Source organism: Aethalodelphis obliquidens, unplaced genomic scaffold (genome assembly GCF_003676395.1).
Source record: "Aethalodelphis obliquidens isolate GAN/ISIS:26980383/991018 unplaced genomic scaffold, ASM367639v1 scaffold84, whole genome shotgun sequence".
Classification (NCBI taxonomy): domain Eukaryota; kingdom Metazoa; phylum Chordata; class Mammalia; order Artiodactyla; family Delphinidae; genus Aethalodelphis; species Aethalodelphis obliquidens.
The window spans coordinates 4,596,011-4,609,042 of record NW_020838028.1 but is presented as its reverse complement, the minus strand read 5'-3'; the positions used below and the strand labels follow the sequence as shown (position 1 = coordinate 4,609,042).

The following is a 13,032-nucleotide window of genomic DNA, read 5'->3' as shown; positions in this document are numbered from 1 at the left end:
TAGTCATGAGGAAAATTAGAATTAAAACATACGTGCACAAGTTCACCAAAACCTGCCATCAATCAAGGTCATGATTATAATATTAAGTAACAGATAAGTCTCTGGACCCCGATTCCCCAAAATTGAAAAATGAAAATAATTAAGAATTCTGATACTATTACACTTCAGAAATACAGTACTTAGTTGAAAAATGAAGTCAGAATTATTATCTATATTCCTTTCTGTATAGAAGCTACATCCTAAATAGTCCTATGTTATGTTTGGTTTTTCTTTTTTTTAATATTAATAGCTTTTATTATTAATAGGTTTCATATTTTGAAATGGTTTTTCTTTTCACATGTCTATATTTTATTTTTAATAAAGTAAAAAAAATTGTTTTTTCTTTCTAATTAAGTTGAAGTGTCCCTTAAATTATTGATCTTATCCTATACTGGAAACATCATAGGCTTTTACATTTTCTCTTATTAAAGACCAAAAGCTACCTCTTGGACCTAAGGCCAGATCACTGTTTTTTAATTCTGAAAACAGCCTACTTTTCTTTTTCTTTTTAATGCTTTCACTACATTTTTGTCCTTTAGGAGTCTTCCTCTCCCAAACTGGTTTTATACAGTATCCCAACTCTTCTCAATCTTGCTGACTCCAGAAGTGAACACAGGCTAATTTCATTGTTGCTATTAGTCTGAATTAAAAGAGGTTAGTGAAAATAATACACATACAAAGTCTAAACTAGTAAATCTTGGTACCCAGTTTAGTTTCTGAATTCTCTTGAAAAAAGAGTTAATGAAAATATGAAGATGAGATGGTAGCTTTCATCCACATTCCCTACTTCCAGGTAAGTCAGCAGACCCAGGTTTACCTGCAAGTAATTCAAGACCTGCGAAACTTGTGTATTATTTCCACTCCGCAGGAATTCCAGTTGGATCCATTTTACTGGATCCTTGAACTGAAAATTTCACGTAGGGGCTTATCCTCACAACTAAAATAAAGCAGTTTTTTTGAGATTTTTTTAAAAAGTATTACTATTTAGCCTTATGTACAAAAGAGATTTGAGGAACTTATAAGAACACAAGGGAAAACGTTAAGTAGATAAAAACTGTAGTTAGATGAAGTTAAAAATGTAGTTAGATGAAGAATAACAAGTTAGAATATGGATATGCAGATGACTGAGTTCTACATAATTATTAAAAGTATGCCTAATTTTAATCTGAGATTTCTCACAACTAAAGCAAAAACTGAGGACAATCGATGATTTGCATTGTTCACAAGAAAAAGGCAAACTGATTTCTCAGGTTGAAGTAAAGCTTTTCCTGAAACAGGTCTGAATAAATTTTCTCATTTGGATTCTGAGTGATGTAATGTTTCCTCAATATCCTCACAAAAAGGCAACAGGAGACCTCATTCAGCTGTTTACTGATTTTTAGAAATTAGTATAGGAAAATGATAATCTCACATTACATGCCTTAAAGTCTTTAACTTTTGAAAATTCAAACTGGAGTAATGAAATGGTAGCTGGCTAAAATTACTGGTGACACCCAACATTACCAGCTGCAACTATCAAGATGAGATCCTAACATCTCCACTGCGGACTTACAGTGGATACTCAGGCCAAGCTGAATTTTCTAGAGGGAAAAAAAAAGAAGGAAAAAGAAAAAAAAAATGGTGGCAAGCACTCCCTCTTCTGTTACTTCTGTATCTTATATGTATTTTTATTGTTGAAATAATGGCATTGTATTTACAGATCTCTCCTCTAAGATGTGAGTTCCACATCTTTGTCCTCTTTGCAACCAACCCCCAGACCAGTGCCTAGCACACAAAACATACTCAATAAATGTTCACTGAATTGAAAACTGACATAAAGAAAATCTAGATCAGGAAAATAATGAAAGTATTACCGCAGTAAAATAGCTACTACAGTCTACAACTCCTACTGATGGGGAGGAAAGAAATCACCACTGAAAAACAATTCAGAACATGAAACATGTCCCAGAGAACTAAAAGCTTTCAGAGCTCTACTCGATTTTTCTATATAAGTACCTAGTCTTATCGTGGCATTTCATATGCTCCAGAATTGGCCCATTCCACAAAGGCTGGAATATCTGCACTGGCTCAATACAAAGCCACATTAAAAACATAACATTTAAACTATCTGGGCTAGCAGGGCTGTGCATTCAGGAAAGTAAAGTGTTCATATAATTCAAGGTAAATCTCTATGACAACTTCTAAAAATGAACTGGTTTTGAAGAAAATCATTTTATAGTGATTACACATATTGCTGCTCTAGTAAACAGTCTACTAAACAAAACTGAAAACTTAATGACTGAGTCATTACAAAGATGATTTATCATAGCTTGTTTTAAAATTTTTCTCAAGAGACCGAGATGCTATACATTCTATTTGTTCTCTCTCTCCCTTCTGAGTGATTCTTCTCTGCTATCATCGACTACATCACAATCCCCATTTTCTAATTTCTGCTACTATCTTTGCTTTTTCTCCTTCCTCCTCCCTCATTTTTTTCCCCATTTCTAACCTTCCTTGCCTTTATTATTAGGGCATCTTCTTTTTCATCACTCTCAATAGCCAGGGAGGGTGTTCTTTTCCTTCTGCTTTCACAAATGATCAGTCACATCCTGTATTCTGCAATCTTCACTGTCTCTTGAGTCTACTCAGCTATTTTTGTCACTGATGACTTTTCTACATTTCAGTTTTTCTACATTTCAGTTGTTCCAGACACCTGAAGGTGCCTGTGGTTGAAGAGGGGAGCCAGTGCTAGTAAGTCGAAGTATTACTTTATGATTACTCTTCTTACACACACATTCACTCTTCTGTTTGCACTTAATTTTCGAAGTACAGTACAGAAATTTCTATCAATGGCCCAGTTCGTACTTCAGGTCTTCAAGATTCCAGAAAAGAGATAAGTGGCAGACCAAGAAAATAAGTAAAATAAGGGTTTCAGTGGGAACTAAAACTTCTAGACCACTCAGCATGAATGTATATAATATGAATAAGCTATATTCTTTTCAGGCAATAAGAACTTCTTTCTAAAAGAAGGGTAATAAATGTTATCAACTTAGAAAAGCAAAGGTTTTTCTTCCTTTTTTAATGTTTTCACTTTGTCTACAGTCATCACTATAATTTTAGGAAAGCATTTAATAAAAATAAAACCTTTAAGTTATTGTCAACTATTTCTACTGTGTAATATAAAAGGTTTAAGAATATGTATTCTTGTATGCCTCAAATTATATGTTCACTCTTACTTATATCAAAATAAGCTAATAAACTCTGAAAAACATCCAAATGCTCTTTTTGTATAGAATTTGGCTAAAATAACCCACTATTAAAACCATAGGGTAAGTTGATGAACCAGAGCTAAAAATATACCCTAAGCCCAGGCTCTGAACCTTTTTGCATATTTTAACATTAGGTGTATTTATGGAATTTGAGTCTGTTTCCTGGTTTGGAAGTGTATTTGAGGTAGGGTGAAATGAAGACAGCAAAAGATAACTGTGATTAATGAAAGGAAAACAAAGTATCAAAGTAGACAACTCAGCTCATTTCTCCTGTCTCATAATGCATACCATCAGGTTCTTTAATTATAGAAAGACAGCTGGTCTGGGATCAGAGCAAACATCTGATGTAAAAAATTCAGTTTAACCTACAGAACACAATTCCTTTTGGGCATCCAAGAAGGCATGGAAACAATTTTTGTTACAAAAAAAATTATGTTTCTGTAATGGGATTTTACCTATAAAGATAGTAAAGGCTCACATTTACTGAGCACAGAGTACGTGTCAGGTAGTTGTTAAGAATTTTGTATGGATTGACATTTAATCCTCCCAACAACCCTATGAGTTAGATATGATTACCATTATCCCTGTTTAATAGACGGGAAATGACCTTGAATGACTTACTCAAGCTCACTTAGGTTCTACAACAGAGATTCAGATACCAGCCATCAGTTAGCATTCTCAAATTCCATGCTAACTGTCTCCCTACTATTTAGAAAGATGACTATGCCCCGTTCAGGTAAAATCCCATCTTCTGTCAGATTTTTCTCTCTTGCAATCCATTTAAAATATATCCAGAAAGTATTTGATCATCATCATAAGACCCAGTACCTCCAAAGAGTAATTCTGACTTAAAAATTAGAATATTTTCCCTATTACAGTTAGTACTTGTAGTTTTTACTATGTCTAAAAATGAATATATATGTATATATATAAAACATTTGGAACATGTGAAAAAGAATAAAATAAGAGAAAAAATTTTTCATGTTTTAAAAGAACATACCAGTCATTTGGGGTTCCACTGAAAGTATCTTAAAAACAAATAAAATTCTTTCATTTAACAACACTAAAGAATGAGGTATATAAATGTTTTAATCACAGACTTTTACTGTATGCAATTAACTGTATTTCACAACTTGCATCTTACAAAAAAGACAGTACCATTGTGCCTGTAAAAAGTACTGCAATTAAACAGAAAATTACATTACCACATGAAACCACCAAATATCACAACTGTCAGGGTCTACAGTTTTATTTCTTTCTTCAAATGCTATCATGATGTTTTTATGTGATATTCTGTATCCAAGTTATGATTCAAAGTTCATTTATAGTTCAAAAGTCTCCTATAGGTGAATACATACTAAACAAATGGCTAAGAGAAAGCCGGAGACCCTAGAATTTAAGCACTGTGTGGTTTCTAAGTTGGATTTTTAGAAACAACAAAAAACACTTTTATTAGTTGTAAACAAAAATGCAAAATCTGTAGTCATAAAAATATTTTATTGGTAAATTTACATAATAGTAAGTGGGGCTGTAAATGCTTTTTAAATTTTAGGATATTGATAAATGCATAAACTGGCAATTGTTTCTGAAAATAGGGTACTATAATTTTTATAAGAATTGTTATATTTAATAAGAGGCCAATTAAACTGATTAAAGATTAGTTATTTCTCAGTTCTGTGCAACAGTTCCCATTTCTGTATTAATTAGATTCACACTTCTATGACCCTGGATAAGTCTGGGGCAAGGAAACAGTGATAAAACTATTAAGTTAAAGCTTTTCCAAAACTGCAGCTTTTAAAATATGACAGGTTTCTTCTCTTCTGTTTTTGCCAAATGCTTATAATTACTTGAATTTTAATGTTCTATATAATACAGAAAATACCAGTGTTCAATGACAATAGCACTAAATCTGAATTATAAAGCCAAGTAATCAATGTTTTATTGTTTACTAGTCTGCTAGTAAACATTACAATAAATGAATGTTTTGAAAGATAAGCAAAAATTCCCCCCAAAAACAGACAAAACCTAAAACATAATTCAGGAACAATAATTTAGTAAAATGTGTCAAAAACATTGGCAATGGTTCATACAAATTCTTTATTTAATAACAATCTTCCTATTTAACCACACCAAGTACCAGCAGGTGTATTTAAGAGGATAACCATTAAGAAAATTCTGTTGTAGCAACAGTTGATTAAATTGATTTTTGACTTGTATACATATAACTATTTGTTTCACAATTCTCAAATAATACATATTTAGGCAGCTTGCACTATGTTATAAAAATTTAAATTCGTTACATGCCAATAGTAGAGAATTCAAGAATTATGTGTTAGAATTCACTAAACTAAAAGTGAAAATAGACTTACCAATAACACTGCATAATGAGTAATTCAACCACATTTTCATGGCACCTTTAACTGTGGAGACCAAAATGTTAAGTCTGGAAATGTTTGGTAGGCATAGATTGCAACAAAATCTAACAAATTTCTATTTTATGTAAAATGCAAATTATGGATTGTGCATGAATATGTTTGTCATGAAAATGTGGTACTTCTTGGCATAATCTGTGTATCTGCATGGTATGACAGAAGTGACTAGGAAATTGGAGAAAATAAACTTTAATGAGATTCTCCGTTCAATGATGAGGCTTCTCCTCTGGGTGAAGATGACCTGGACATTCCCCTCTCTGTGTTATCAGAGCTGGAGCCACTCTGACTGTGTTGATCTGCAGAAGCAGCACTAGATGCGGGCGGTGACTTCGTTTTCTCCTTAAAGTCTGTAATAATGACTGTCAGATCTCCAACGGTAACTTCCAAATGTTGAGCACTACTCCGATCCACATTTTTCAATCTTGGCCTAAACACAAAAGATGATAAAATTTTAAACTAGCTTTTCTCTCTACCAACTTTCTGAGCATGTAATGCATATTAAATTAGGTAAAAATAACAAAACAAATACATCTATCTTTAAAGCTCTATATTCATGTGTAACTAGCCACAAAAATATAATTAAATGTTTGAAATCATTAACATTAATCAAGCCAATCATTCCTGAATCTTCCTCAACATGACAAAAAACTCTGGGAGTAATGTTCTCTTAAATGTGCTTTTATAGCTTTATCATAATTTTGCAGACAGCTTATCAATTTTACTAAAATAAATGTTTTAGAACAGCAGTGACATAGCTGAATCACAGAGGAAGCTGACAACAGCTAAGGTTGAGTTATATGCAGGGCTGTTACTCCACTGATGTGCACTTATGATAAGGGCGTCATGACTGTCTGTTCTGCCTGGACCCATGACCATTTTGATTGGTTAAAGCTCATGCAAATATCTGTTCAGTATTGTGAACATCACTCCTGGCTTTATGAGTGAAAAAGAAACATTTCAAACACAAATGTCTTGTAATCTAGTAAAACAAAAACAAAAAACAGAAAGTGTCCTCACACTTACACTTGTATTTGTGGCCTCTGTGTTTAATTTCTAATATACCTTCAACTAAGAAACACACTTTCATGATATAGTAAAAGAGATGAAATCTTTTATTTCTACTTTATATACTTTATATATTGATGTTAAAAGACAATATTAAATGGTTAATTTTATTACTTCAAAAGTGCCATTAAAACACTCTAAATTTACCTGGTTTTCTTATGACTGTTCTTTTTGCTAGTTGTTTCCTTTTCACTTTTTTCTTTTTCTACTTTATCTTTTTTCTCTTTCTTTGACTGTGTAGGGGGCACAAACTGCTGAGTAACCTGCTGTGCAACCAACTGGGAGACAGGCCGAGGTTTCCTGTGTGCATGTTAAAAAGAAAGTTTTTTTTATTACTATAATTTAAGAATGTATTTTTTATGAGAGAATAGCTCAAATTATGAGAATAGATATATGATTTCACATATAAAAATTTCTCATATGTAAGGTAATTCAGATGTGCAATTTAACAGATACATATATACACACACATACATTACTGTCTTTCCTATCCAACAAAAATAGAACTATAATAACAGTTAAAAGTTATAGCCCAAGATATATAGTCAAACCATTAAAATGTAACTGTTACATAAATCGACACGAAAATTATTAAAAATGTATATCAAACTGTGCTTATGGGGAAGCACACATAAACATGAATTTTTAAAATTAAACTTCAAAGTTCACACTGAAATAAAATCTAAATTTATCCCTCTTCTCTCAGAGAAGGAAATACCTCACCATCTGTTACAATGGCTATTCTTTTCTTTAAAATCTTTCATTTATTCACTGAATAAATATTTAAGTGTCAAAATTTCTCACTTACTGCTTAAATCTTTGAGGTTCCTTATGTATCCAGCCACAATTTCACTGTGGTTTTTTGACCTTGGAGATCTGTCCAGTGCTTTGAGACTTGCCTAACTTACTCACTTACTCATTAGAAAAAAATTTATTGAGAACCTACTGCAGAAACTGTACCGAGATAGATGAAATGTTGCCTGACTACAATCTTTGGTACCAGTTGTCACTTTTGGTACAAGTTGTCACTCTATTAGCCCAGGGTCAAGGATGCCTCCAGCTTTACGGTAGAACGTGGGCAGCTGAGGTCAAGATTCAAAGTAAATGGTCTCTAAGTTCTTAAAATGAGAGAGAAAAAGACAATTGAGGAGGGAAAAAAGGTGGGAAGGAAAAAGCAAGGAAGAATAAGATAAAAATACATTTAAAAAACACATTTTAACAGATGGTCTATAAACAACAAGTAATCTATTGCCTGGAAAATCCTGACCCTATTCTGGTCAGTAGGGTTATTAAAAAATCTTTTCCTTTGTTTCTCTAAAGCAAGACAAAATAGAAACCAAAGAGAAAATACTGCATAATCTAGGATTCAAAGCTGCAAGGAGGAATCCTTTGAAGGAGGAAATAGGAAACGCAGTATATAAAACATCTTAATAGATGGGTAATGAATTTTGTTTAGAACCTACAGAGTCTGAAGTACAGGAAGGATATCCAGGAAAGATGTCCAACACACAATTTAAAAAGCAGGACTGACACAGATACCAGGGTCAATGATGTAAATTAAGAGTTACACAAATGAAAATGATATTGAAAGCATGGTAATTAATGGCTGAGCTTGTTAAGGAAATGAACTTTAAAAAAAAAAAGGACAAAAGTAGTGATTCTCAAATTTAAGGTACATCAGGATTACTGGGAAGTCTTGTTTAGCTTGCTTAGCTCTGCTCCCAGGGTTCTTATTTAGTAGGCCTCGGGGTGGAGCCTAAAATTTGCATTTCTAAATAGCTTCCAAGTTAAGGGGAAGCCTCTGGTCCAGCCACCACACTGAGCAGAGAAGCTTGAAGAAGTGCAATATATTGATACTACTGCAGCATAAAGTTTGAGATGGAGAGCAGGGAGTGGCAGAGAAAAAAAAAAAAAAGTCTGGACAGATAGGAAGGAACCCGACAATGAAAAGCGAAGGAGTCTGATTTACCTTTAAAAGACAGCAGATCACTGAAGAAATTCAGACTTCAATTTTACAAAGATTACTGGCAGCAATCTGGAGGGGAAAGGTACTACAGAGGCAGGGAAAGCTACTTTAATAGACCAGGTAAAAATAAAAAGGGCTTGAACTAAAAGGAAGCGGCAGTGGGCTTATTTAGAGACAGGTTGAAGAAGCAGAATCAAGGGGACGTGGTGACAAATTAAATGTGCCTTTCTCACTTCTCAACCAAAAAATATTCCTTTAGCAAAACATACAGAAATTCTTGTTTGTCCTCATGTAACCAACGTTCCGTGGATGAAATCAAACAAAAAATAAAGTCTTAGATGTTGATAAATGCTATGGAAAAAAAAATAAAGGAACACAGGGAGTGTTAAGGAAGGAGTTACTGTTTCCTCATCTAGGATATACACTCCACAAGGAAAGGGATGGTTTCAGGTTTATACATCACTGGATAACTAGTACCTAGCACGGTACTGAAAAAATACTAGATATTTAATATTTGTTGAAAAATGAATGAATGATAAAATCAGGCTTAATGAGGAATGAAGATGTTTTAAAAGACAAGGAATACTGTCTCGATGCTTACTCACGGGCCAGGATCAACCACTCACTACACAGACGTAAACAAGTAGTGAAAAGTAAGAGCAGCAAGAATTAATTCCTCTTTTAATTATGCCGGAATATGAAAAGAGAAAGAAAGTACAAAGGTGTGACAGGTTGTGAAAAGGTTTGGTTAGACTAGTGCCTGGTGAACAGTGAGTCACCTAAAATTAAGAGTCACTCCAAGCTACACAATGGAATTGAGGGGTAGTCATCATTTGTCTCCTAAGGTATTATGGGTCTCTGAATCTCTTCCTGCCATAACAAATGAAAGTTTGACAACATCCTTTATTATAGTTTGTACTGTTGCTCCCTTCGTCCCAAAATTTAATGCAAAATGAATTTATAAAAATGTTAAACTAAATTACAAGAAAATTGTGAACATTAAAATAAATTTACATTCTAGAGTAGAAATCCTGAAGTTCCTAGCAATCAATAAGTTGACATTATTGAGAGACCATTATCACTAACTTAAGATATATAATAATTTATATTCTCTTTATTTAGTGCTGCCTTTTTTAAGTAAAATTGAATATTCTTCTAAGTTTTTCCGGATTCATTAATAACCTCAGTACTCGGTGCTGTTTTTCCCATAAGATGTAACTGTCTCAATCATGGATTCTCTGATCATGAAGCTTTTCAGGAATATAACGATTGTGCTGTGGTTAGGTACAGAATATTTTTATAACATTATCAATCACTCCCCCACCCCTCCAGCATTTGTCTCCAAGTTGGTGTCCATCAATTATGTGACACAGTTCCTCAATCACTCCCACTTTTATGTGAGAGAAGGGATAATCCTAATTCCCCAGCTTCATGGATCTTACAACTGCTGCCACGTCTTTTTCATATTTAACAGGTTTTCTCTCTCCAGAATCTTCCTAGAATCATTTTCCCTTTTCATATGGCCCATAAATCTGAAAATGAGGGAACGCCCTGGTGGTGCAGTGGTTAAGAATCCACCTGCCAATGCAGGGGACATGGGTTCAATCCCTGGCCCGGGGAAGATCCTACATGCTACGGAGCAACTAAGCCTGTGCACCACAACTACAGAGTCTGTGCTCTAGAGGCCACGAGCCACAACTGCTGAGCCCATGTGCCACAACTACTGAAGCCCACGCAGAGCTGGGCTGTGCTTTGCAACAAGAGAAGCCACCGCAATGAGAAGCCCGTGCACTGCAGCGAAGAGCAGCCCCCGCTCACCGCAACTAGAGGAAGCCTGCGTGTAGCAACGAAGACCTGATGCAGCCAAAAATTAAAAAAAAAAAAAAAATCTGAAAATGAAAGCATATCAGTACAGCACGATTTGCTCCATGAAACCATGAGGAGAGTTAAATAAACTAACATTTTTTAAAGATTGATTTATTTAGTTATTTTTGGCTGCATTGGGTCTTCGTTGCTACATGGGGGCTTTCTCTAGGTGCAGCGAGTGGGGGCTACTCTTCATTGCAGTGCACAGTGCAGGCTTCTCATTGTGGTGGCTTCTCGTTGTAGAGTGCCGGCTCTAGGTGCACAGGCTTCAGCAGTTGCAGCACGTAGGCTCAGTAGTTGCGGCATGTGGGCCCTAGAGCACAGGCTCAGTAGTTGAGGCGCACGGGCTTAGTTGCTCCACAGCATGTGGGTTCTTCCCGGACCAGGGCTCGAACCCGTATCCCCTGCATTGGCAGGCAGATTCTTAACCACTGTCCCACCTGGGAAGTCCCTAAATTAACATTTTAAAACAAGTTATGAATCTAGAATTCTTCTAAGTGTTATATTCTCAGTGGTAAGAACAAAATACTCAGTAAATGTATACTCTCTTACAAGGTAAAAACCAATAAAGAAAGAACAATTAGCTGACCTGGTCAGGTGAGAGACTGCGGTCAGGAGACAAATTAGAAGACCACCACTTCATACTAGAAACGATGGTGCTGGTCATGCTGGGTTTGTGGATTTTATAAAATTTAAGCAAAGGTGTCCCTGGGGCAAGTGGAAATGTGAGACTAGTGTTCTGATAAGCAACCAGTAATTTCTGTACGTGGCATTGTCTGTGGTTGATTTTGTTAGTTTCTAATCACCAACAAATTTTCTATAGTAGTTCTCTTCTGCCTCAAGAAAAATATTATTTTTGTTTTTCAGTAGTTGTTATGTCTTTCTCTCTCTTTTTATCCTAACTTTTCCTAAATGTGTAGTAATTCATTCTTTTTTCACTTAAGATAATGACTTTGCTCCTCTCTTCTAGGATTATTTGATCTGGTTCAACTTTGGGAGAAAAGAAGCACAAAATATGTGTTTCCACGCAGCTTAACTATTGAAATAAAGTTCTCTGCTGCTCTCTAACGGCCTGAATGAGTTTTAAAGATTCTTCAACGAAGGCAGGAGGAACACAGCTTATGATGATCTTTGTACCCTATCATAAAGTGACCCAACTTCACCATGCTCTATTAAAAAGAAAGCCCTCCTAGCTCTAGGGATCTTAAAAAAGTTTAACTATGATCCTTTTTCTACTTAGTGAGAAAAATCTAGAGGATAGTAGGGAATTTTAGAGGTGGGAGATAGTTAACTTAGGATATAAGGGGCAGGGTATTATTTACAAGGTGTGCCTTTTTTATGTTCAGCGATTTATCATTCATGATTTTGACAGTACACCTACAATGCTAAAGGTTCTGTGATAAGGAGGACAAAAAGGTCATCCAGTGCTATCCAGACATATCCCAACTGCACTCTATTGTCATCTACTTGTTCACATACGTCATTATTAGCTGTAACTTGTAAAATATGATGTTCCAAAATTTTGAGATCCCTATGTGTCCCTATGTATCCTTCATAAATAGCTCAAACAGACTGTCTGTGTAAAGTTTGGCAGGTCTGTTGACTTACTGTGACATGAAAAAAGGGGGGGAACATTTCAACAACCATTTACGGATAACTATTATTCATCAGATATAGTTTCTAACTATGTGTCTGCCCTCCACCCCACAACAAAAATCCTGTATGCTAAATACTATAAGAAAAATGTTTTAAGCTTGATTAACCTCATCACAACAATTTAGCTTTGTCAAGTTGGACAGGCAAAACAAATACGATATAAAACCATTGTTGATTCTTTTCTAAAGGAGGCAGCATTATTCATAGCTCAGAAAGAGGCAATCTGCTTCCCAACACTAAAATATATATAGTAAATTGAAGCAGTATAAATCTCAATGAGTTAAAAGGCTGAACTTAACCCAAACCTGTTGTGAGTCTGCTAATACACTGCTAACAAAAGTCCAAAAATCTAACCAAGGAAGATTTTTATAAGTAAGCCCCCTGTTTGACAAATGTATTACACACTTAACACGTGTCAGGCACTACCTAAGGTGCCGGAGACTCACCATGAACAAAACAGACACAGTCCTCGCCCTCACAGTTTGTTTAGTGCATGGGATAGAAGCCACACAAAAGGAAACTAACTAAATAAATTTTGTCAGAAGCCCTAATAAGGAAAAAACGGTGTGCTGTGATTTTAAAAATTAGAGGACTTACTACAGGGTGGAAAGCACTTTAGTTCATGTTTAGTTCATCACCATGGGCTGCCACGCCCCTTTTTAAGTCATTTTATGAATAATTTACAGAAATAAGAAACAAAGGAACAATTAATATTAAAAATTTTAATAAGACTTTAGAGTGTAGTTAAACCCAATTTTTT

At 34.8% G+C, this 13,032-nt stretch overlaps 1 protein-coding gene across 3 annotated transcripts in view; it reads right to left on the bottom strand.

Annotated features, from left to right (window-relative positions):
• Nucleotides 1–4,358: 4,358 nt before the first annotated feature.
• Nucleotides 4,359–13,032, bottom strand: part of YAF2 (YY1 associated factor 2) — a 65,667-nt gene continuing 56,993 nt past the window's right edge. For 2 of the 3 annotated variants that reach the window (XM_027093484.1, XM_027093483.1), the window contains 2 exons: nucleotides 6,932–7,084; nucleotides 4,521–6,146 (listed from right to left, as the gene is read on the bottom strand). In XM_027093484.1, coding sequence (XP_026949285.1) covers nucleotides 5,909–6,146; nucleotides 6,932–7,084 — 391 coding nt within the window. In that variant the 3' untranslated portion in view covers nucleotides 4,521–5,908. Of the gene's footprint in view, nucleotides 6,147–6,931; nucleotides 7,085–13,032 lie in introns of all 3 variants that reach the window. The other variant, XM_027093482.1, reaches the window with a different exon arrangement.